Source organism: Vombatus ursinus, unplaced genomic scaffold, assembly GCF_900497805.2.
Source record: "Vombatus ursinus unplaced genomic scaffold, bare-nosed wombat genome assembly UNPS02000582.1, whole genome shotgun sequence".
Lineage (NCBI taxonomy): Eukaryota > Metazoa > Chordata > Mammalia > Diprotodontia > Vombatidae > Vombatus > Vombatus ursinus.
This window is the reverse complement of record NW_020940360.1, coordinates 21,189,700-21,217,200: the sequence shown is the minus strand read 5'-3', so window position 1 is coordinate 21,217,200 and position 27,501 is coordinate 21,189,700. Positions and strand designations below refer to the sequence as shown.

Here is a 27,501-nt window from a genome sequence, read left to right as displayed (position 1 = left end):
AGCCTGGATTTGAACTCAGGTCTTCCTGACTGCAGGCCCAGTAGTCTATCCACTGCACCACCTAGCTGCCCTGATAAATTATTGAGTGACTCCAGAATGTCAGGGTAAGTACTAAGCATACAAGTACAAAAAAGACAGTATCTGCCCTCAAGGAGTTTACAGTCTAATGGGGGAAGACACACAGAAGAAAGCTGAAAGGAGGAGGGGGAAGGTACCCAGGTTGGGGAAAGGGAATAGTTGAATCATTGAGAAGTCAAAGAAGTCCAAAATGAGTGTAGCCAGGTAGAAAATTAGATGTCTGAGATGTCTCTCATCTCCCCCTTGGAGAATGAATTCATGACTCCATGGTCTAATCAGAGGGGCAGAGGGTACTGGTGAAGTATGAATACCATGGATGTTTGGAACTTGCAAGAGGATGAGATTTCCCACGACTTTGCTGGGAGCATGGTGAAGTCTAAGAAGTTCAAAAGTAAGGTCACAAAGGCAAACAGAATTAAGTCACCTACTCATCCCATTGTAACTAGATCACTGTCACTGTCACAACCTCCCATCTTTCACATTAAGATTATCCTGTGCTCACTCTCACATAACAGCTTTGGGCTAATGTTTTATGACTTTATTTGGTGCACTTTTCACATGTTTTAGGCTTTGGACAACTGAAAATTATCTGAATGCTTAAAATCATCATATCATCATCATAGATTAAAGAGATCTTACATGTCATCAAGTCTAATTCTTTTAACTTACAGATGAGGATACTGAAGCCCAGAGAGACTTGCCTAGAGTTAGACATCTAATAATAAGTATGTGACATAAAATTCAAACCCAAGTCTTCATAACTCCAGGTCACATATTCTGGTAACTATCTCATGCTGCTTCTTTGTGTTATGTTGGGTTTTCTGCCTAAAAGAATCATGTGGTTAAAAGTAAAACAGATAATAAATAAATTAAAGGTTAATATATGGACCATGGTTCATACTCTAACATTGATTTCTATTTATTAAGTATATATCCTAAGCCCAACATTTCTAAAATAGAACATTATCTTCTCTCTCCTCCCTCCCATATTTCTTCCCCCTTTTAAAGTGTCCTATTTCTCTCTCTCTGTCTCTCTGTCCCTCTGTCTCTCTCTCTCTCTTTTTCAGCCAAAGACAAGGCTTATTAGAACATCAATCGGCTGCAGGTGAGATTTGAAGAACCCTCCATATTGGCCAGACTCTTAAGGAATCTAAGCATTTGTATTGCTAATGCAAGTGGGCCAGATCTTAAGAATTTGAGTCAAAGTGTCCTGTTTCTACAGACGGTACTACTATCCTTACAGTTACCCAGGTTTTGCAACCTGGGATCACTTTCAACTCTTCTTTCTCCTTCACTGCCCCTGCCCCTCTCTATAAGCAATCACTTGCCAAGTAATAAATTCTATCTCCACAATGCAATAATATCTGCCTCTTATCTATATCCTTTTCTGGCCACTCACTAAGCCACCACTCAGGTCAGGTCTTCAGCACCTCTGCCTGGACTATTGAAATCACCTACTAATTGTTCCCTTTGAAGGAAAGACTAAGCCTTATTTTTTTTTGTATCCCTAAGCAGTGCCTCTAGCACAATATTTGTACACCTCATAGCAGTTAATCCATTTTCAACCTCTGTCCTGCTCTGTTCCCAAACTGGCTGCCTGGCCCCTCTGGGAACTACTGCCCTATGAAGTCAACTCAAAGAATACTGAGTCTCTGCCTGGCCCTGGTATATCACTAGAAGACCCAGTGCAGATGCATACACTCCACTTCCCACCACTCTCCCTCCAGCCTGCTTGCTCTATGATCACATCTGTCTGTTTATTCTTTTTCTAGTAGTATGTAAGCTTTTTATACTCATTAAATGGGGAGTGACTAAACAAGCTATGGTATATGGTTGTGATGGAATATTATTGTGCTATAAGAAATGATGAGCAGGCAGACTTCAAAAAGACCTGGAAGGACTTACATAAACTGATGCAGAGTGAAATGAGCAGAACTAGGAGAACATTGTACACAGCAACAACCACATCGTGTGATGACTGACTTTGATAGACTTGGCTTTTCACAGAAATGCAAGAATCTAAGACAACTCCAAAAGATTCATGATAGAAATTGCTATCCACATCCAGAGAAAGAACTATGGAGTCTGAATGCAGATGGAAGCTTACTATTTGCTCTCCTTTTCCTTTGTTGTTTTGTTTTATTGCTTCATTCTTGTGGTTCCTCCCATTACTTCTAATTGTTCCTTACATCATGACTAATGGGAAAATATGCTTCATATAAATGTATTAAGTAGAGCTGATATCAAGTTGCATGCTGGGAGGAAGATAGAGGAGTGGGAGAGAGAAAAAATGTAAAACTCAAAAATCTTATGGAAGTGAATGCTGAACACTAAAATTAAATAAATTAATTAAAGAAAAAAAAAAGAAATGACAAACAGGATGATTTCAGAAAAACCTGGAAGGACTTACATGAACTGATGTAAAGTGATGTAAGCATAATTAGGAGAACACTGTATACAGTAACATGATGTGTTAGTGCACAATGAAGAATTGTGAATGACTAGCTATTCTCAGCAATACAATGATGCGAGACAACCCCAAAGAACTAATAATGAAACATACCATCTGCCTCCAGAGAAAGAACTGATATTGTCTGAATATAGACTGAAGCATGCTATTTTCACTTTCTTTCATTTTTGTTTAAAAATTTGAGTCTTCTTGTACAAAATTACTAATATGAAAATGTTTTACATGATTGCACATATATAACCTATATCTGATTGTTTACTATCTCAAGGAGGGGGGATGGGAGGGAGGGATAGAATGTGGAACTCAAAACTTTAAATATTTGTAAAATGAATGTAGTACAAGTAATAATTCGACTTCAATACATTTATTTCATGCTCATTAAGTGCAAGGCATTGTGTTAGGTTCTGGGATTCAACATACAAAATTTAGATGAGATACAGGCTTTGTCCTCATGGAACTCACAATCTTGATAAAGGGATCTAATGCACACACATGTAACCATAGTGCAAAATGATACATGATAAGGAGCAACCCAGATTCTGGGTTCTGAATCTGAAGGGGGGAATTTTATTTCTAAATAGGGCAATCAGAGACAGTTTTAGGGAGGAGATGGTATCTAAGTTGGACTTTAAAGGTCAGATGGTGGAAAAGCAGGGAATTCTACTCATTAGGAATGCTAGGAGCAAAGAGAAATATAAAAGTATGGTGGTGGTGATGGGGAGGGGACTTTCAGAGGAGGCGTATGGGAGATTACAAATAGTCCCATTTGGCTGGAATAGAGAGTAATTATAGGGGAGTATTAGCAAGATAATTCTGGAAAGATAGGAGAGTGACAGATTGTAGAGGGCCTTGAATGCTAGCCAAGGCAATCTGAATTTTATTTAGCCATTGGAGGGTTTTAAGTAGAAGAGTGAAAACATTAGAGCTGTGCACAAGGAAGATGAATTTGACAGTGGGATGAAGGATTTGAGAGCAGAGCCAGGAAGATTGCTAAGGAGGTTATTGACACAGTCCAGGTGAACCCATTCTAGGGTGTTCACAAACAGCAATGGAGAGAATGGAATGGATACTAAGAATTCCATCGTGACTTGGTCTTGTTTAGAGAATAATTAAAAGACCAGTCATCTATAGCGATGAGTGTATATATGCATACACTGTTAACATGGGCTGTGTAATGACTGTGCTATATTTTAGAGTTTCCCTTCTTCACAGAACAGGACAATGGCATTACACAATAACCAACCAATCAGAAAGCTTCTGAAACCCAAAACTACTTGACATGCCAGTGATCTTTTGCCAGTGAACTCTAGCCAAATTTGGAGATGTCTGTAGCTCCCCGAAATCACAGAACCAGCCTTGATCAGCTCAAGGGCAACCTTGAGAAGAAGCTGTGGACTCAAGATCTTGCTGAGGAATTTCTAAACATCCTGCTACCTGACTAATTGTGCCTACAGATGTCCTTTCCCTTAACCTCCCATGCCCTGCTTGAAAATCTCTAGAAACTATAATATCTCACTCTTTTTCCACCCCTCTTTGAGCAGCTGAGAACTCTCTCCTCCTCTGCTCCCTTGTAAGATCTTCTCTTCCCTACAAGCTTTTTCTCAGAAAATAAATGCTTTTAATTGGTACATCAGACTCTTGTTTCATTTCAGGTGCTTTTATGGGCCTGGGGGGTCTTTGGTTAACAGCACACATATACACATGGAAGATGCACACATATGTATACATACACATGTATATATTTATATGTTTCTTGTTAGTATTATTCCTTAGTGTATTATTAGTCATTTTAAAAATCATATTATCACTCCATAAGTACAATCACGTTGCACTTAAAAAATAATGTTAAAGATAGGCTACCTGGCTTTATTGCATGTCTATGCTTTGATAGGATTACCATGAGTACATGATCTGCACCTCAGTTTTTCTGTTTTAGTGGAAAGAGCTCTGAAGATGGAGTCAGGAGAATTCTGGGCTGGATACCCATCTCCCACACTTATTAGTTGCCCTTGCATAGTAAATATTTAGTCAGTTGACCTAAGCCTCATTGTTCTCATCTGTACAATGGAGATATCTATACTATCTGCCCCACAGAGTAGTTTGTTAGGGTCAAATGAAATCATACATGTAAGATGCTCTGTCAACATGCTTTGTAAACAGTAAAGCTGGTTATATGTAATCATGTTAAAGGGATGATACAGTGGTCAGAGTTATTCAACTGCTCCTATCTTCCCCCCACTTTATCACTGACTCTTTGCCCCGATGGGTTCCTGGTATAAACTCCTCCTAAACTCTGGGAAATAGGCAAGGCAACACACATTTTTATTAAACACTTATTATATGCCAGGTACTGTGCTAAGTAGAGTAAAAGTAGTTTCAAAGGATCTGCAATATTCTTTATCTTTTTGTTAGCTCCAAGCCCCAGCCAGAGATAGGGTTTCTGACAAACCAATTCAGTGTTAGATCTCTCTTTTTTTTCCTGTCTAGGGAGGTTTTCCCCTCAGTGGGTCTTCTCAACATTCTTCACAGTAAGTACACCCCCGAACAGGGGGATGCCAGTTTTACCACTGTTTATAAAAAAAGTCTAAGAAAGCACTGAAAATCAAGGAGAGTTCTACCTTTTCTCCTGCAGAGGAAAAGGATTAAAGCATTCTGCCTCTCAGGAAGAAGGTACTCTAAGGGAAAAAGGAGATAGATACAGTATTACCTGCTTGGATTTTGTAGTTGGTGCAGTGGGATGGGGTCAGCAACATAGCTTCCTACTGATTGTCCCAAACAGCATCTCTCTTCCTGGAGTCCTGACCCTTTTTTTTTTTTTTTATGGTGCCAGCCTCAGATTCAGCTCTCTCCCCCAGCTGCACATAGCTTCTTACAGCTCCCTTTTTTCTGGCCCTATGCTTATCCTTTTGACCCACTCTATTCAGAGCTGAATTCTCTCATTAGGGTCTCCTTTACTCAGTGAACTTACCTACTTTTAAAGGTCGCCCTGAGGCTTCTTAGATTATTCTTCATCCTTTGTTTTCTTTCTGATTCATTCATGGGACTAATTTTCACCTTGTAGTTAGTTTGGCACTTCTTTTCTGTGATAAGTCTTAAGCTTTCAAGGACTTCTTTCCAAATAAATATTAGTTATTATTATCAGTTCAGCCAGAGTGGGCTGGCTTCCTGAAAATGAATTCACTGTAGCTGAATTTATGAGACTAATTTAGGTTCCAGAAAGCCAGTTTGCTAAATTTCCAAGTGAGATATACCTGGAACAGGAGTGACACCATAAATGATACTCTTGCTTGATGAGTATGGAATTGGAGAAAAGAGAAATGAGTATTTTGGAGGGGAATTTCCATTAAATTAATACAGTTGGATAAATTGACTTTATAGGTGTGTGTAGCATATTTCTAACTCTTTGCTCAAGTCTTAGAGGAAAACTTGACTGGTGGTCCTTTCCATTGCCAAAAACTATATATTCACAGTTATTCCTTCCACATCACAGGAGTTGAGGCAAGGCAACCCTGCAATCTGGAAAATCAGCATAAAATTTTTTGGCCCTCCCCTCATACCAGAGAAGTCCGAATTTTTTCTTTTTCTTTTATGGGGTGTTTACAGTACCTTACTGGAAAATTTGGGTTAAGTATATGTAGGTCAATGTGACATCACTACATTTTTAGCCTTTGTGTGTTGTCTGCTGGCTTTCATGTTCTTCTTTACAAACTTTAACTTTTTACTTATTTTAACTTTAAAAAAGAAATTTTGCATGTTTATGGTATTAAAAGATAAAACATGTTGATATTATACAATGCTATACATAAATTTGTATGCATTTCTGAGTTTCTAAACTTTTTCTGTGTTGTCAGCTGGCCTTTGCATGTTGTCTGTGGCTTCTGCAAAACTTCCAAAAAATTCCCATTTAATTTCTTATGTCAGTCTTTGATATATCGAAATTGTAATGAGGAAAGTCACAATGTGGAAGGGATAACTGTGCTTTTGAGCCCATTCCTGCCTGTTTCCTCTAGGAGTTTGCTCTATCAGCTTCTCCCTAATTTCCAATCCCTCCTTATCCATTGTCTTTTCCCCTACAGTTTACGTATATACTTAAATGTCCTCTATCCTTAAGCCTTCACTTGGTCTAACCATCTCCTCAAGCTAATGCCCAATATCTCTCTTTCCTTTCACTTAATTCCTAGAAAAAGATGTCAACTCTGATAGTTCTATTTTCTCATTTCCTACCCACTCCTCACCTTTTCAATCTGGCTTCAGAGCTCATTATTCATGTGAAATTGTCTTTCTGAAGTTACTAAATTCCTTAGTTGCCAAATGTGATGGATGTTTCTCAATTCTTATCCTTCTTGACTAATTTGTTGTATGTAATACTGTTGTGCGCCTTCTCTCTTGAGTTCATGTATTATTTCCTTCACCTAGCTCTCTTACCTGTGCAGTGTTGGGGAATTCCTCAGCCCAGAGATCCTAAGATCCTCCTGGAGAATAATTCCTCCCAATAAGATCCATTTGCCTAGAGGTCAATAAATCTAGAAGCAAGCCTTGATAAAGTTTAATTAGCATTAGCTGATGGACAATTGCCAGATAACTAGCAACTCTGCTAAACCAAGGAAATACACAAATATAAAGGGTTTTATAGAGCTTTAGGGCACTCAGCAAAAGGTGAGGCTGCTCAGCCACTTATTTAAGAGGTTGAGCAATAGAGATAGGGGAAGAGAGCTGAATCTGAGGCTAGCACCATTTAAAAAAAAAGGGTCAGGACTCCAGGAAGAGAGATGCTGTTTGGGACAATCAGTAGGAAGCTATGTTGCTGACCCCATCCCACTGCACCAACTACAAAATCCAAGCAGGTAATACTGTATCTATCTCCTTTTTCCCTTAGAGTACCTTCTTCCTGAGAGGCAGAATGCTTTAATCCTTTTCCTCTGCAGGAGGAAAGGTAGAACTCTCCTTGACCTATCTCTACTGGGGAGAGGGCAAAGCCCCTAGATCAGGTCAGTTCTGGCAGGAGTGTTTCCTCTCATCAGACCATCTAGGTGGGTTAGAAAGCCTCCAGTTACACTTATCTGAATGGCTAGGTGGGACTAGAGGTCTAAAATAGTAGAGGCCTCCTTTTGAGATGGAATCTGACCCAGAGTCAATCTATACCACCTGGAGGTCACTTTTTTTTTTTTACCTCTCAGGCTAAAATTTCTGGGGAAATGATCCCCCTCCAAACTCATTGAACACAGGTTTTGTACATTTCCTCTACATTTGCAACTCTTTGTTGGATCATCACCTGTGTTCCACCCTTTCTATGTAGTCATAACTCGAGACACTGCCCTGAGTTCTCTTTCTGTCTCTAGTTACACTGTATCTTGGTGAAGGTATTTGGTTTTAATGGATTAAATTACATTCTAGGCAGATGACTCCCAAATCTATATATGCAGCCCCAATCTCTTCCAAGAACTCCAATTCCAAATCACCAACACATAAGCTGTCCCCTATGCTTGGAACAAACTTCATCCTCAAGATCCCTGGTTTCCTACAAAACAAGGGTCAGGTGCCATCTCCCCAAGAAAACCTGTCTCGTTTCCCAGTGCTGTTGCTAATGCCCTTCCCCAGATATCATTTGATATGTATTTTGTATTTAGTTTTCTTTGTAATGATTGCTTTCGCCCACTAGAAAATATGTCCATTCCTTGTTGACAGTGTGCTTAATTGTTTGCCTTTATATAACCAATGCTTAGTGCAGCATTGCCCTACACAGAATTGGTGATTAACAATTTTTTTTAATTAAATAGAAACTACACCAACCTCCTCATTTTGAAGGAAACTGAAGCTCCGTAAAGGTAAGTGACTTATTAAATTCATAGATGTAGTAAATACTGGGACCAGAGTTCAGACTCTGGAGACAAATTATACTTCTCATTCTATTGGGGGATTTTCAGAAAGTTTGAGAGTACATCCCCACATTTGGAAAACAAGTTTAATAAATATCACCTTGTGAAACTGATACTAATAAGATTCAACATGAAATGAAAGACTGTCCAGATGCCTATATAAACCATACTAGGAGATGACTAGAATTTGAAGATACACTACCCTCAAAATCATTAAGGGGTCTGGAAGAAGAAGAACAATCAGCTAAGGAGACAGGGGTTATTAAAGAGTTAACATTAGAGAATAAGGCAGCAATTAATCAGTAAGCATTTATCATATGCTTATCCAATTCTTTGTGACCCCATTTAGGGTTTTCTTGGCAAAGATATTAGAGTTTGCCATTTCCTAGTAGGTCATGGTAAAATGTTGAGAACAATGGATATACAGTTAGAGAATTAGAATTCCAATTTTGCTCTGTCACATGCTATTTGTGTGACCTTGGGCAAATGATTTAGTATCTCTAGGCCTGTTTCCTCATCTATAAAACAAGAGGATTTGACTTGATGACATGAAAGTTCTCTTCCACCTCCAAATCTGTGATTCTGTGACATGCCAGGTAATGTACTAGGTGCTGGGGACACAGAGTAAAAATTAAAAAGTACCTTGCCTCAAGGGGCTTCCATCATTCTATTGGTAGCATAAACAGAACATATATATAAAGTAAACACAAGGTTATTTTGGGAGTCCTAGAGAATCAAGAAAGGCCTCATGTACAGTGGTGCTGAATTTTGAAAGAGGCTAGGGATTCTATGCGTTAGAAGTGAGTCGAAATTGCATCCTAGACATGAGAGGACAGCCTCTATATAGCCACTGAGGATATGGATTGCCCTGTGTGAGTAAAAACAAGGAGAACAGTTTAGCTGGAGCACAGAAATAAAAGGTAATGTGTGTGTAACACTTACTATGGGCCAGGTGCTGTGTTAAACATTTAGCATTATCTCATTTGACCCTTACAACAACTCTGGGAGGTAGGTACTATTATTCTCCACATTTTACAGATGAGGAAACTGAGGCAAACAAATGTGAAGTGACTTGCCCAGCAACACGTAGCTAGTGAATGATGAAGACCAGATCTGAGTTCAGGTCTCCCTTATTCCAGGTTCAGCACTCCATCTACTGCACTACTCGGCAAGCCCATCTTTTCGAAGGAGAGCAGTATATACGATCCCTAGAACTGTAATGTTTCACAAGGCAAGGGAGAGTGTCTGCAGAAGGAGCAGTTAGTAGATTGAGCAGTTCCATTGAATAGCCACTTAGCCAAACAGCCTCTTTCTCTACAAAGTTAGTTTGCAGATTACTCAGTGCTCTCAGATACAGGATTCAATCTAGAACAAATTTTGTGGGATAATAATTTTTTAAATTATCTGCAAACTTAATTAATTCTAGGTTTAAATAAGAAAAATCTATGTATTCATTGTCTCCAAACTCAAAACTTTATTTATTGTAGAGAGAGTCTGGCTTAGTGGATAGAGTCCTGGGACCGAGGCCAGGAAGACCAGCCTCCAAGTTTCAAATGCCTACACTGACATTTAGTAGTTGCAGAGCCCTTGGCAAACCATTTTGTACTTCAGCAGTTCCCTAGGATTTATTTATTAAGGCCTGGTTATCTCATATAAACATCTCTATTTACTCATCTGTTTAAGTTAAATAGGTATTTCCCTAATTTATACGCCATGCGTTATAAAATAAATACTGTGGCTGCATTAGAGAAAATTCTTAGTGAGCTTATTGGGGATGAACAATTGAGAAGCAATTATTAAGCATTTTCTACGTACCAGACACTGTGACTTGAAGAAAATGAAAGAGTTTTTGCTCTGTTTTCAAGGACTTTACATTCTATGGTGAAACAACACACAACACACAACACACAACATACAAAACACACACACACACACACACACACACGGGAGCGTGTGCCTGTGTGAATATATATACATATTTATATTTGACTTATATACACACACACATATAAAAATAAATCTATACAAAACAAATATAATTGAAGATTGGCACTAACAGCTGGGGGATCAGGAGGGATTTCATACAGAGGGTGACATTTGAAGGCAGTTTTGAAGGAAACCAGGTAATAAATAAACCAGGGCAGGGACTATTTTTGCCTATGTTTGTACCCCTAGGGCCCAGCCTGGTACTTGGTATATCATCAGCATCATCACCATCATCATCATCATCATCATCTGCTTACTATGTACCAGGCATTATGCCAAGTGCTTTACAATGATCTCATTTGATCATTACAACAACCCCAGGAGGTAGGGGCCATTATTGTCTCCATCTTATAGTTGAGAAAGCTGAAGCAAACAGAGATTGTGACTTGCCCAGACACACAGCTAATAAGTGTCTTGAGGCTGGATTTAAATTCAAATCTTCCTGATTCCAGGTCCAATGCAATATCCACTGCACCACCTAGCTAGCACATAGTACTTAATAACTCAGTCATTAGCCAATAAACATTTACTAAGTGCCTTCCATGTGCTAGGGACCATACTAATCACTCCGGATTCAAACAGAGGTAAAAGATACTTCCTCCTTTCAAGGAGCTCATAATCTAATGGGGGAGACAACAAGCTAACAAATATACACAAGCAAGCTATATACAGAATAAATAAGAAATAATTAAGAGAGTGAAGGCCTTAGCATTAAAAAGGGTTTGGAAAGACTTCCTTCTGAATATGGGACTTTAGTTGGGACTGAAAGGAAGCCTGGGAAGCCAATACACTGTGCAGATGAGGAGGGAGAACATTCCAGGCATGAGAAACAGCCTGAGAAAATGCCCAAAGCTGAGAGATGGAATGTTTTGTTTGCCCAACAGAAAGGAGGCCTGTGTCATTAGATCAGAGTAAATGTTGGGGAGCAAGGTGTAAGAAGACTGGAAAGTTAGTAGGGAGCTGGGTTATGTGGTGCTTTGAACACCACTCGGAGGTTTGTGTATTTGATCCTGGAGGTGATAGGAAGCCTTTGGAGTTTTTTGAGTGGGGGAGGGGTGTATGTGACATAGTCTTACTTGAGCTTTAGGAAAATCGCTTTGGTAGCTAAATGGTGAACAGATTGAAGTGGGAGAGAGGTGAGGCAGGCAGACCACCAGTAGGCTATCGCAACAGTCCAGAAATGAGGTAATAAGAGCCTGTACCAGAATGGTGGTAGTATCAGAGGAGAGCAGGCCCATATTCAAGAGATATAGCAGAGGTGAAATAAACAGGCCTCAGCAATGGATTAGATATGAAGGGTGGGTTGTGTGAGAGAGATAATGAAGAGTCAACAATGATACCTAAGTTGGGAGCCTGAAGCACTTGGAGGATGGTGTTGCCTTCTACAGTAACAGGGAAAAATAGGAGGTAGGGAAGTTAGTTTAGGGGGAAAAATAATGGGTTCAGTTTTGGACATCTTGAGTTTAAGATGTCTCCTCAAGGCAGTTAGAGACGCAAAACTGGATGTCAGCAGAGAGGCTAGGGCAGGATAGCTTGATTCAAGAATCATCAGCACAAGATAATTAAATCTATGGGAGTTGACAGCTTGATTCAAGAATCATCAGCACAAGATAATAATTAAATCTATGGGAATTGTCAGCTTTATTTAAGAATCATCAGCACGAGACAGTAACTGAATCTATGGGAGCTGACAAGAGATCACCCAGTGAAATAGTATAGAGAGAGAAGAGAAAAGAAGAGAAGAGGACAAAGGACAGAAATCTATGAAACAACTATGGTTAGAGGGTATGATCTGGATGAAGATCCAGCAAAGGAGACTGAGAAGGAGCAGTCTGACAGATAATAAATGCTTGTAGATTGACTGACTGGTTTATTCAAGGGAAAGGTGAAGGGAAATTACATTCCAAGGGAATTCTTGGGGAAAAGCCAGTGCAAAGCCACCTAGACAGGAGATGGAGCACCATTTTTGAGAAACAGTACGAAAGTGATTTTGCCAGTTTGACTGTTGGGGGGCAGGGTGATGTGGTAGAAAGAGAGCTAGACTTGGAGTCAAGAGGAACTTGAGTTTAAATCCCACTACTAATACTTATTAGCTGTGACAAGCTATGTAATATCTCTGAGCCTCAGTCTCCTTATCAGTAAATCAGAGATAATGATATCAGTGGTGCCTACCTCACACTATTGTTATGAGGAATAAATGACACAATTTCTGCTTAGACTTGAGTTTACCACCAGCACTTAGAGGCAGCTAGGTGAACAGTGGATAGCACCCTAGAGCTGTAGTCAGTTGGATCTGAGTTCATATCCTGTCACAGACATCACCTTGGACAAGTTACTTAATCTCTGCCTGCCTCAGTTTCTTCATCTATAAAATGGAGATAATATCACCTACCTACCAGCATTATTGTAAGGATTAAATGAGATAATATTTATAAAGCACTTTGTAAACCTTTAATTTTTACATATAAATGCTAAACATTATTAGCCAAGAGATGTATTGGATGGGCTGGATGTCATCTGTACCACTGGATATAGTCCATACATCAATGAGATCAGAGATTCAATGGAGTATTTAAGAATACAATAGTCACCAGTTACCAAAAAAAAAAAAAATCCAAGAGTTAACCACTTTACAAACTGCTAAAATGAAGCAAAATGAAACTGCAAAATATAAAGATAACAGGAGAAAACATGAATTTATTTTCTATCGAGCCAAGTGTTTAGGTACGATGGGGTTACTTAGACACCTCTTAACTAGTCTTCCAGTCAATCTGTCACGTTTTACAAAGAGAAAATCAACTTTTGGGGGGTGAATGTGTCACCACTTCTCAACTGGTCACTTTGTAAAGGCAATTTGCTCCATTTTTATTTGACTTCTTCAGTCTCTTAGAGTAATTATGGACAATTATTTTGTCGTATACCCTATGAGTAATTGGTGAATATGGCTCATGGAGATTTAGGAATGCATTCCTACTGATGTGTAGGCATTTTTTTGACTTTTGTTTTTGAAAAGCTATTTCTCAAATGTTCCCTTTTGTAGTGGGAGGTTTTCATAAATTCACCTTTTTTTTTGCTCTTCAGTGTTATTTTGGCTTTATATTCCAGCAGTGTCTTTAAATCAGGCAAGTGATAGCTTTTTTCCCCCTAAGTGTCTATGTTAGCAGGGGTGCTGAATTAGGATTGAGGTCATGTGACAAGGAGAGATGATATGTTTGATGCCTATCACCTCTAGGAGGTGACTAGAATTTGAAGATACCCTGAACTCAAAATCTTTAAAGCCTAGTAGGTCATGGTAAAATGTTGAGAACAATGGATATGCAGTTAGAGAATTAGAATTCCAATCTTGCCCCATCACTTGCTATTTGTATGGCCTTAGGCAAATAATTTAGTATCTCCAGGCCTCAGTTTCCTCATCTATAAAACAAGAAGATTTGACTTAATGGCATGTAAGGTCCCTTCCACCTTGATTCCATGACATGCTAGGCACTGTGCTAGGTGCTGAGGATACAGAGAAAAAATTAGAAAGTACCTTTCCTCAAGGGGCTTCCATCATTCTATTGGTAAGAAAAAAGCATATAAATAGAATAGGCAAAGTAAATACAAGATAATTTTGGGAGTCCTAGAGAATCAAGAAAGGCTTCATGTAGTCACTCATAAAGCTGTCTACAGATAAAAAGCTTATAAAGATTTTTCTCTTCATTTAAAAAGAAACATTAGACAGGACCTCAAGCCAACCCTCATTCATTTTCACTGTGCTAAGGTCTCTGAGAGGCTGTGGTGAATCATATTCTAAAGGCACCTAGAACTCTCATCATTAGGAAAACTCCAGCTATAATGGCTTCTTCCTTCTCAAAGAACATGTTTTCTTTTCTTCTTTTCTAGGGGTAGAGAGTGGAAGTAATCCTGTTTTAGGGAAGACCTAAGTATTCCAGCTTCCTCAATTAGTGGCCCTCTATTTTGAGGCCTGGAGGGTAGAGTATTAAACTCCTCCCAAAGCTCTATTTTTGGAGGGCAGAAATTGGACTTTCAGCTCACTCCACCTTCCATCTGCAGCTCCGCCTAGTTTGAATTCTATAGGACATCTTGTTCCTGGCACCAGGCACCAGGCATCCTTGATGCTCTACCTCAAACCACCACCTCCCTTTCTAGATTCCTTTTATGTGCTTTCCTCACTAGATAGTAAGCTCTTCGAGAGCAGGGACTATCAAAGTCAAAGATAGTGCCACTGTATCCTTGTTGTGTTTGGACAAAGTTACCCTCCTTTGGTAAATGTTCATTGACCCATGAATGCCTCATTTTCATCCCCAAATCAAGCCTGAAATAGGAGTGTGCTGGCATTAGAGTTGGGCCCAAAACAGCAGGTTTTGATGTCTTTCCAGTCTCCTCAGTATTTATTCAAATGAACCTCTATCTAGCTTTGTCTCCCCTATATCACACCTGTGCGGATGGTTTTTTGAATCCAAGTATAAGACTATGTTTCAGTCATATTTATGGCTATTAAAATTTTTATCTCATTGCATTGGGCCCAACATTCCCTTGTTGAGATCTTTTTTGGTTCTTTACTCTGTCACACATCATGGTAGCCACATATTCCTAGCTTTGAATCACTTGTGTATTTGATACATATAACACCTATGCCTTTAGCCAAGTTACTGATAAAAACTGTAAACAGGAAAAATTCTTGGTAAATCCATTGAAGACCTTCTTCTAGGTTGGTATCAGCATTAATATATTCTCTTTAGACATAGACATTCAACTATTTCTGAATCTGCCTCAACATATTATTTCTTATTTGAGGAATGTAAAGATTTGAATGGATGGATCTAAAACCTCTTATCTCTTTCCTCTATGTGCACTGGGAGTATTTGGGAACTGTGTGGCTGGGGTTATAAGCATGGAATATTAGAGGTAAAAGGGACCTCATGTAGGTCGTTTAATATAATTTTTTCATACAGGTGAGAAAACTGAGTTCCAAAGACATCAAGTGACCAGTCTGAGGTCACATATTTACGAAGTCAGTACAGTATAATGGAAAGAACATGACACTTAGAAAATTTGGGTTCAAGTCTCAACACTTTCATTTATGAACCAGTTGATCTTGAGCAAAGCACTTAACCTCTCAAAGTCTCAGTTAAATCATCTGTAAAATGGGAGTAAGTAACAACACTGGCACTACCTACCTCACAGGCCTGTTAGGAAAACATTTCATAAACTTTACATTTCAAAAGAAACAAGAGCCACTATTTTCAGAAGTGGCAGAGCCAGGATGAAGATCCAGGTATTCCTGTTCCCAGCCTCTCACAGTTCTACTACACCACAGAGCTACAATCATAGATTTGGAGCTGGAAGACCTCAAAAGACAGCTCTCTTATTGTACAAATGAGCGGATCAACGTCCAGGGAGATTGTGTCTTGCCTAAGGTCAAGTAAGTATTAAAATCAGGATTTCAACCTGGTTCTCTACCTTAAGAACATGTTTTTCCCAGTGTATCATGTGGCCTCCAAAACTAAGCCAGTGTAAAACTAATTGACAATCAAGTTTATGGCTTCATTAGCATCATACTCTAACTAGATGAGCTCACCGTCATTACAAACCTTTCCCAATGGGTCTCATAGATCCTGATTAACATTCATATACCTATAATCCCAGAGCCCTAATGTTGACAGCACTGCCAACTCAAAACAAATTTCTAAATTTCAGTTAGAAAAAAATTGTGAATCATTTTGCAATGTGTTAGAGAAATTCTAATGACAACAATGCAACAATCAAATTCATTAGGATATCCAAAGACATTTTACCAATATGATAATGAAGTAGTAAGGAACATGAAAGGGATGGCATTAGGAAAAACACAACAAGATTTGTTGAAATGTTCTATATCTGTAAGCATGCTAAATTGCTACAATGCGTATGTAAATGACCAGATGTTTCTTCTTGCCAAAGCAATTTCCCATATTTTTAGGGACAGGTGCAAGAAATTATCTCATATGATACTTTTTTCCTTTTACCCTTTTAAAAATGTACTTTACATATTTGTTTTTGAATGATTCCTTTAAAACACACACACACACACACACACACACACACACACACACACACCTGTATGGATATAACTTCAGAAATGGAATTTATATAAGTCAGGATAGAGTTCTCTTCCGATGAACATGAAGCAAGAACCTGAGGACAAAGCAATGCTTAAAACCCCTCTCCTGCCAGATGGCTTTTTAAGTTGTGTCTTTTGCAATATCAGGTTAAAGGAGAGAGGGAGAGAGAGAGAAAAAAAAGGGAGAGACAGAGAGAGAGAGAGAGAATGAATGAATGTGTGTGACTGTGTGTGTGTTGGAGGTGGTGGTGAATATTTTATGATGAGCTCTTTTCTCTTCAAGTTAAGGTAGGAAATTTCATAGGGAAGAATGATGAAAAACATCTCTATCCCTCTTCCTTAACTGAGGCTTTATTGGGTTCACTTTTTGTAATAAGTCTACCTTACATATAATTTCATTTTATAGTTTTTAATGCATGCAGATACGATTAATTTACATATTTCTGCTTCAGTTCAATGGTCCCACCGGGGTAAAATGTCATACTTTTAACCACAAACCCAAAAAATAGTGCCTGTTCCCCAGATATCCTAATCTAATTTCTCAGAGGTTCCTCACTCTCTTCACTAGAAAAATGATGATGGAATAAGAGGACATTTCCAAAACAGGAGATCAGGAAAAATGCTGCAGCTTACCAAACTCTCCACCTAATAGTTGATGAATCAACATGAAAGCTTAATAAATATTCATAAAAAAATACAATATTTCCTCAAATAAGCACAATATCCCAAGAAAGTAAAAATTGATCTGTAGTAACTGTTGCCAAAACTGTGTCAACATATGTTAAAAAGATCAACATACATGAACTGACAAGCTATATTACCTTTCATTGACAAAAATTAATTTATATGGGCCTTTATCCCCTTATGTTAAATACACAATTTCAAAATGAGTTAAGACACCAGTTATTACTTATTCATATTAGTGTGAACCGTCATTTTCTGTGAATAGAAATGTATAGTGTAATATTGATATTTAATTTTTTAGATGCTTACTCTAACCTTCCATAACTACATTCATGTTTTGAGTAAAGATGAACGTTTGACAAAAGAATGCATAACAGGAGACCTGATTTCTCTTGAACGATTCCCTTTTCTTCTACACACACACACACACACACACACACTGCATTGGGGGTGTGAGACTAGATGATTATGCTAAGCTTCCTATAAGTGCTGATATTTTAGGTTTCTATAATTCTAAGGTCAAATTTATACGCTCTTAAATTTTTAAAAAAAAATTTTCTCCAAATACCTTATGTGTCCAGATGAAATTTATAGATTTAGAACCTGGAAGGAACCTCAGACGCCATCTAAATCCAACTTCCTCATTTTACTCTTGAGGACAGTGAGGCCTAGAGAGGCTGAATGACTTATCCATAATAACACAGGCTTTCAGTATCAGAGGCTGTATTTGAACACAGGTTTCAGAGCCACTTTTCTTTCCACTGTATCATATTAGGATCAGGGTACAGAGATGGCTCTCAGAGTAACAGCAGCAGCAGCAGCAACAACATTAACAACTCATTCATATAGCACTTTATGGTTTCAAAGTGTTTTCACATAAAGGATCTCTTTTGAACAGTCAGGTGGGTTGCTATGTATCCTTTATTCCATTCTCCCTTTCCCTGTGCTAGATTTGTTCCTGACTTTGTTCATATTGTTTCCCTCCCCTGGAATATCCTGCTTTCTATCCATGGGTCTAGTTCTTACACTTCACTCAAGACTCAGTCCAAATCTTACATATCATCTTGTTATTCCCATTCTTAATAGTCCTTTATAACTTTAAATTCCTATACACCTCCAATTGACCATACAACCTGCCAGCTGATTACATACCTCCCTAGTTGTTACATATATATATATATATACACACACACATACATTATATTAGTTTTATATATACATATGTGTGTGTATATATATATATATACACACACACATTATATTAGTTATATATATGTATATACATGTGTGTGTATGTTATATATATATATGTATGTATTAGTTCCTCAAGTTGATTGTAAACTGTTTGAACATGGAGATCATGTCTTCATTTATACATCTCCATGGTGTAAACCTGGTACCACTAAATAATTAATGCAGATAATAAAAATAAAGTTTAGATATGACATTACAACTCAAACCACTTCACTTCTGTAATCTTTAGCAATTAATGACAATTCATTTTGAACTAGCTCTAGTAATGGTTACCAAGTATTGATTGAAAGAGCTGCTACATAGAAGAAGGATTAGCTTTGTTCTGCTTGACCTGAGAGCATAAAACAAGGAACAACAGGAAAGATTTAGGTTTGATGGAAGAAAACATTTCATAATGATTAGAAGACTCCCAAAGAGAAACGGGATACCTCAGGAGGTGTGGTTGGTTCTGCTATAACACTTGTTTTGAAAACTCAAATTTGTTCCAATGCAATTGATATATCAGGGAACAATCTGAATATGATACAAAATTCATGTTTGTTTATGCATGATTTCCTCAGAGAGAAATGCTAGGTGAATGCAGAAAACTGCACCTAACCGAACCAGGCCACGTAGGAATACACAAAATGCACACACGCACATACCTCAAACATCTATCAGCTACTTCAGTTAAGTTATCCTACAAGGTTCTGCTTTGCTGTTCTTTCACATTTGTGAATTTCTCTATTATTAATTAAAAAAAAAAAAACACCTAACCTAACATCCCAAACATGTCTAAGCATCCTGCTTCAAAACTCATTTATATAGTACTTTATGGTTACAAAGTGTTTTCACCTAAATGATCTTTTTTGAATAACCAGGTTGTTACCCTTAATTCCAACCTCCCTTCCCTTGTTAGGAATTTTCCTGATTTTGTTTATGCTATTGTCCTCCCCTGGAATATCCTGCTTTTTATTTATGGGTCTAATTCTCATACTTTATTCAAGACTCATTCCATATCCTAATCCTTAACACCTTTTGTCCCATAAGCCATGATTTGACATAGTATAGTGATTTTTAGGAACTCAGGTTGAGTTAGTTATAGGAGAACTGACTGTAGTGGACCCCCCTCACTGGAGGTCATAAGAAAAGGTTGAATCACCATTTGTTAGATGTTTATTATAGAGGTGATTCTTATTTAGATATATTTTGAACTATATGGCCTCTGATCATCCTTCCAACCCCAGTTAAGGTGATTTTGTTAGCCTGGAATCACCAATGATTTTTACCTTTTAATGAAATTGATTATTTTTTTTTTTAGTGAAACACATGGATTTGTGGTGGGACAAACATGAACCTGGGAGTTAGAATGCCTCTATTTTAATTTTGACCTGGTTGCTAATTAGCTGTGTGACTTTGACCAAATCACTTCATTTCTCTAAGTCTTGGAATCCTCTTCTATCAAAGAAGAATATTGAACTGAAACTAATTCTTCTAGCTCTAAAAATTCTATGATCTTATTTTCCCATTCCTGAAAGGGAAATATAGCTAATGTTTACAGGATTAGCACAGCGGAGGATAAAACTTAAAACTTGTGGAATTGTGAAGCTCAATTGCCATCCTTCCTTGTTGTTTCTTTCTTTTCCCTTCCTCTCTCTTCCTTCCTTCTTTCCTTCCTTCCTTCTTTATCTCTCAGTGCATCTTAATCTGTAGCTTTAATGAATAACCTGCTTGTTTGGTGTTAGTTGTCAGATCACAGCCTGAAACATGCTGTGATTGTCCAGTTTCTTGCTCTTAACAGAGTTTCTTTTCTGGTTTGTTCCGACTTTTGGCAGAGGAGTCTAAACACTGATACAAACCCACATTATTAAGACTGCGGTATGCAAGAAAGAGGGCAAAGGGTCCTAGAGGTCAAGTGGATAATCAGCTGAACATGGGTAAGCAATGTAGTGCTGATTTCAAAAGGGGACATCTGAAAAAGACTCATTGTATTCAGGTCCATAAACAATCAGTCTGCTGAGAATCACTCTGGCAGTGGTAGGCTCATGCAGGTGGAAAGAAATGTAATGTCTCCACAACAGAATCCATTTCCCCAGAAGAGACATTTTAGAAAAACGTTTTATTCAAATTATGTATTGTATGCTAATCTTTAGAAGGAAGGTTTCTTACTATCATATTGCTTTTGGTTAGAAGTTTCAAATGTTCTTTAGCTGACTACTTTCTAGGTTCAGGTTTGGAAAGAATCTAATGATGGGCAGTTAGGTCGCTCAAGGCATTCCCCAAACCTTAGATACCATGCTGATTGAGAAGCACAGTTATCCCTTCCACATCACGACATCCTCTAGTGCGGTTACAAAATATTGTGTGTTGGCATAAGAAATTAAATAGGAATTTTTGAGGAGATTTGCAGATGTCCGCAGATAACACAGAAAAAGTTTAGAAACTCATAAATGAATAAAATATATGTATGGTAATGTATAATCTCAATATTTTATCTTTTAATACCATAAATATACCCAAATTTTACAATAAGGTACTGTAAAACCCTATAAAAGAAAAAGGAAAAAAAAACATACTTTTTCTCTGGCACATAGGAAGGGCCAAAACATTTTATGCAGATTTTCCAGATGGTGGGGACACCATACCCCAAACCCCCATGATGTAGAAGGGATAACTGTAATTCAGTCCAGGATTTGGCAGTCAATGTCAGGGTTAGCAGATGCACTATTTGTAACTGCCATACATTACTGGGCACCATTTTGAGCTGCTTTTCAGATTAATTAGCACCTCACTCTTCTTGCCATGTCTCATGAACATGGATTTAGAACGTTGTTCATGGGCAGCTAGGTGGCGCAGTGGATAGAGCTCCAGCCTTGGAGTCAGGAGGACCTGAGTTCAAATCTGGCCTCAGACACTTCATACTTACTAGCTGTGTGACCCTGGACAAGTCACTTAACCCCAATTGCCTCACCAAAAAAAAAAAAAAAGAGAGAGTGCCACTGGCCCCTTTTAAGGGTAGCTAGGTGACAATGTGGATAAAGTACCCGCCCTAGAGTCAGGAGGACCTGAGTTCAAATCTAATCTCAGACCAGATACTTGACACTTACTAGTTATGTGACCTTGGGCAAGTCACTTAAACCCAACTGCCTTGCCAAAAAAAAAAAAATTAGCTAAAAAAAGGGGCAGCTAGGTAGAGCAGTGGATAAAGCACTGGCCCTGGAGTCAGGAGGACCTAAGTTCAAATCCAGCCTCATACACATAACACTCACTAGCTGTGTGACTGGGTAAGTCACTTAACCCCACTGCTTAGCCAAAAAAAAAAGAACATTGTTCATTCTTTTTGATGTCTCATGTGGATAATTACCAACTAGTCTATTGTGGAGAGGGAAATTATTAGGTTCCCCCACACTGTCCAAACAGTTGAGAGTTATTTATCAAACCTAAGGCTGTCAGCTATCTGGAAAGGCAACAGAAACTGGAGAAGAGAGGATTTTATCAGTAAAGAAGTAGGGTCACACCACACTGGGGCAGAATGCTTCAAGGATGTCAAAGGAGATGGTGTGGGAAACCTGCCATAGTTGATCACCCTATGGAAACCGACAGAAAGTTGGGGATCTCCTCAGGTTTCAAGTCTCATGGGCTCAATGCTCACTTTGTAGCTGCTCCATTTAGCAGGATTTCATGTTAGCCATCTGAACTACAGGACACAGAACTAGAGGAGTTCAACACAGGTTCTTAGATCTCGAGCTCTAATGTCATCTTGTCCAAATCTCTCATTTAAAATATGAGGAAAGTGGAATCCAGGGGACAGGTTTGGTGATTTATCTAAGTTCACAAAGGAAGTGTAAGAGATGGAATTTAAAACCAGGTCCTCAGCTTAGATTCTTAAAATCTAGCCACTGCTTAGATTCTTCAAATCTAGCCACTGCTTAGAGATTCTTAAAATCCAGCCACTGCTCAGATTCTTATAATCTAGCCAATAGCTAACTAATGTTCAGATTCCTTAAGAGTCTGTCCAATATGACGGATGTTCTAATAAACCTTGTCTTTGTTTGAAAGAAGGCATGGGTCGAATTCTTTCGGGCAGGACCCGGGTGTTGTGATTTTGGGGTTCCAGCACCCCTAAGCCCCTAAACCTCAACATTTTGGTGGCCCATACGGGGAAACTGCCTAACCCAAAGTTCTTCTCCAGCCAAGACTGGAAGGTATGTAAGCCTCCACCGCCCCTCCTTTCTTGCTCTGCAGTTAAGATCACTCTCCAAGCACCAAGAGTTGAAGGTGCTTTTTGGGCAGACAATTATGAGACTGTCTCAAACTTGGCCTGACGCTCTCAGGCTCTCCGCCCACTGGGTCAGTTCGAGGTCATGCACCTGAGTACACCTTCAGTTCCATCCGGAAGTCTATGCCCAATTCTATTAATTCTCTCAGCGCTAGGGAATTGGGGAAAACTGCAGTTGCTTTTTGGTTCCCTGAGGCCTACTTACTCCCTTCACTCTACACCCCTGAATCCTCCTTCATGGAGGTTACAGGGAAAAGTCAGAACAGCTAAAAATATCTTGGCAGATTTTGAAGGTTTTGTGATTGATGGATCATTAAGGGGTTTTGAAACTCCTCCTTACAACTCTGGTCACTCCTTTCTCCCACTCACTTCCCTTAAGTCAAGAGGGTAGCTGTTAATCCTTCCTACAGGGGAAGAGAGTTTCACCCTTTACCCAACGCCTTTGATTTTACCCTCCCCCACCTGGGAAAGGAAGGAGGGAGGAGGGGCTACTGCTACAGAATGGACCCCCTGGCAATGGCCTTGGGCCCGAGGGCAGCCTTTGCCTGGGAGCATCACCCAGGTTCAGCACATCCTGCTCAAGGTAAAGAAGCTAGCCTCTGAACTTGGGTAAGCATCCTCTTTTATTTATTCATTTTTTATTAATAAATTTATTTATTTTTAGTTTTCAACATTTACTTCCACAAGATTTTGAGTTCCAAATTTTCACCCCATCTCGCCCCAGTTTTAACTGTTAATGAGGAGATGTTGATTCTCTGTGTAAAGTAACAAAATTGAAGTCACCCTATTGGTAATGGGTTTGTTTCAAGTTTCAAATTAGTGAACTTTTTGTATCAGTTATGTCAAGCAACTTTTTGTAATTTGGTTACCGCTAAAATAATTTGGCTATTGTTGGTTATTGTTTTAATGTGTAAACTAGCCAAAAAGCTTGTTTGAATTATGGCTTGCTGAGAATTTGCAAGTGTATATGATGGGGTTGGGATCTGGGCCCCAGAAAGGAAAAACCCTTGACTTTCCCACCTGGCCAAATCTCTGGGGTTTCCCTGAGGCTATAATCCCATCAACTAGCCTTTCACTGTGGCTACACCCAATCTCCCCTCCACTGTTTTACCTCCCCCTACGGCCCCTGGCCATTTCTTACACTTAATCCTAACTAGGCTCCATTGTCCAGGTCCCAGGAGTTCTGTTCACCCCAGTTTACTGGGCACTCCCATCCAGATCTCCTTAGGCCCCCTTCTCCCCTCACCACAAGCTACTTGGCCACTCCTAGATCCCTCCCACAGGCTTTCTGTAAATAAGGTCCATCTTGTCGCCATTAAGGTGCTTAGATTCTTAAAATCTAGCCACTGCTCAGATTCTTATAATCTGTCCAATAGCTCACTAAGATTCAGACTCCTTAAGAGTCTGCCCAATATGACGGATGTTCTAATAAATCTTGTCTTTGGCTGAAAATAAATAAATAAAGCCAGGTCCTCTGACTCCAGAGTGAGTGTTCTTCAACTAGGTCATGTGGTCATGTTAATACTTCCATACAGACCAATGAGCAAAGCAAACCGCTCTAGTACCTAACTGCTTTTTTATATAGTAGAGACTTAAAAAGATATTTGTTGAATTCAATCAAAATATTAGTGGTCTCCTACTGTGCTATACACACAAAGTATGGATTTGAAAGTAAATGAAATATCTATTAAGATTCAGGTTTCATTTGGAAAAAAATTATCAGTGTTCTAGTTTTCTTTCCATTCAAGAGTAAGTCTTAGAAAACATACAGGCTTGGTTCTGGTTCAAACTGGTTGCCTGGGTACTGCTTTGAAAACAACAACACTGCCACCAACAAAATTGTTATTGGATTCATGATCCAATAAAACAATAATAATAATAACAAAAATAACAAAAACACTTGAATTTGAAAATTAGTACAGGTTGCATTTAGTTCATAGATCACAGTTCAAATCCCTGCTATAAACATTAAATTTCCCCATATATCATTTTATAAACTTTTGCCAGTGGCAATATTGAGTTTCCTAGCATTTATCAAGTACTGCATTGAATTCTCATGCATAACAATCTCAATTTGACCTGTGGTGCATGTCTGAAACTACTATTTAATTCCCATGAAACTCAGTATTCCCACTTGATTTTGGTTAAGAACTCTGTTTTCTTTCATGATTTCATATTACCTTCTATTGCTCAATTAATAACCAAAAACTAGTGAGTATAAAGACTTCTCATATATATGGATTTTTAGCTTTTATCCAATATTTTGCCTAGTTCTTTAAAAATAATCCTATCTGTGATTTCATTAGATATTTCAAAAGCAATTCAAATGGAAGACATTTTCAAAATCCAATTTCATAGAAATAGCAAATGAATTTGCTTTCAGAATTGGTGTTTTAATTTCATTACGGCAGAATTATGTATTTTATAATTATACCTAGAAATAAATTGCCTTTGCTCAGGCTAATGAAGAAATTACTTACTCTGAATTATTCTAAATTTATTCAGTTTGGCAGAAAGAAAGTCACTTCTCATTCATTGTTTACCATAAGGCAATCTTTGCTACTTTTCTGTTCATTTAAAACACTTCCAGATAACTCCCTGACAAAAGGAACATCAGTACTTTTCAAAACTGAAGAGGTAAAAGAGGTAAGGGGAACACTGAGAGAAGAATATTGTGCATAGATTGCTCAACTTTGATTCAGGAAGACTTGAGTTCAAATGTCTTATCTAATAGGTCAGAGGTTTACAAATTTATTTGGCCTACCACCCGTTTTTCAAAAAAAATTTACTCAGTGTCCTCCTAGAAATCCACCTTCTTTAGCCCTTTAATTTTTTTTTTTGAAATTTGTATCATTTCAAAAAAAAATAGAAAATATTTTTAGTGATGCATCTTAAATTTAATAATATATTGTAATTTGTGGGTTTTTTCCTGCATTGAAATTTTGATGATGCAATATTGTGTCATGTTACCATGTAGTATCGTAAACATGTCATAACGCGTACATATTCCGGCTGATGCATGCTGAACTTACTGACAATGCATGATATGCTTACCTGTCAACACTTGCTTGTTAAGACCTGTTGGTTTACTTGACTACTGATCAATTATAACTTGCATTTTGTGTGTTTATTTGGAAAATAATGTAATCACTGTGACTTTAACTCTGTTACACAACAGATGGAACATGTATGAACAGTTTTTCAAAATGTTCTTATCTTTTCTCTTCTTTCCTTATGCTTCCACTGCCCCTTTGCCTCCTTATTTTTATTTGACCCCCAATTGCACCCAAGACAACTACCACCCTCCTGGATTGATCCATCATACCCCCATGCCCTGGGGGAGGTATCACATTTTGAGAACCTAAACTGATAATAGTGGTATAACTATGGACAAGTCATTTATCATTTCGATGGCTTAGGCAATGCTCTAAGAGAATAATAATACCAAGATAATAATATTAGCTGGTATTTACATGATGATTTAAGGTTTACAAAATGGTCTACATATATTATTTCATTTGATCCTCATGACAATCCATAGCAATAGGTGCTATTATTATCCTTAGTTTATAGATGAGGAATTTTAAGCAAACAGAGCTTGTGACTTGCCCAGGGTCATATATCTTATAAGTGACCGAGGTTAGATTCTAACTTGACAAACAATAATCTGATACACAAAGGATGGAAAGATAGGACAAGGAATGCTCCTAATGCTCACTTCTGTTAAAATAGTTTATTTTTAAGAATCTCTATATTGAATCTCTGCACCAAAGAAATATGTTGCCTTTTGATGGATAATCATTTCTGCAATAGATTCAATTGTAGTGTAACAATCAACATTGTTTTTCAAAGAAATGTAGAGTAAAAACTAGCAATTGAGACCTCTGCCTAAAGATTTATTTCTTGTAATAGGATACTGTCTAAATGTCTATTCCCACCATGCTCTAAAAAAGGCAATGACAAATTTAAAAGTTTTTCTACAAACAATCCAATCCAGCTAAGATCAGAAAAAACAAACACTGAGTTTGTTCACTGGGTAGAACAAAACAAAAAATTTTGCAGCAAGTTTCTCTCACAAAGGTCTCATTTCTAAGCTATAAGAGACCATTTTAAATTTCTAAGAATAAACCATTCATTAGTTGATAAATGGCCAAAGGATATAATAAACAGGCAGTTCTCAAAGAAATAAGTCCGAGTTATATACAGGTATATGAAAAACTGTTATATCACTAATAAGTGGAGAAATGCAAATTAAAGGGATACAGATTCCATGTCATGCTTATCAGACTGGCAAAGTCTATAAAGAAGAAAAATAAGAAATCTTGTACGGCCTTCAGGAAAATAGGTGCACTGATGCACTCACTATTGGTGAGGCTACGTCCAGCCATTCTGGAAAACAATTTGGAACTTGCTTTAAAAAATTACTAAACTATGCATACTGTTTGACCCATTGATAGCACAAAACCTATATTCCCAAAGAAACAAAAGAGAGAAGAAAAAAGGTCCTATATGTACAAAATATTTTTGTTAGCTGTTTTATTTTATTGGAGAAAGGGGAAGAGCTAAACAAATTATGACATTAATATAATGGAATATTGCTATGCTATTAAGAAATGAAGAAAGCCAGAGTTTCAGAGGAACCTGGAAAGGCTTGAATGATTTGATCCAGAATGAAATAAGCAGAACCAGGACAGCAATTTATGCTATAGCATCAACATTGTAAAAATGAACAATTTTGAAGAACAATATTTCTGATTAATCAAATGATCAACCATTATTCCAGAGGAATGAT

The 27,501-nt window shown here is 38.1% G+C and overlaps 1 protein-coding gene across 1 annotated transcript in view; it reads left to right on the top strand.

Moving 5' to 3' along the window:
• Window positions 1-390: 390 nt before the first annotated feature.
• Window positions 391-27,501, top strand: part of LOC114037506 (UDP-GalNAc:beta-1,3-N-acetylgalactosaminyltransferase 1-like) — a 35,466-nt gene continuing 8,355 nt past the window's right edge. The window contains 1 exon segment of the mRNA XM_027854416.1: window positions 391-469. Within this exon segment, the coding sequence (XP_027710217.1) occupies window positions 391-469 (79 nt within the window).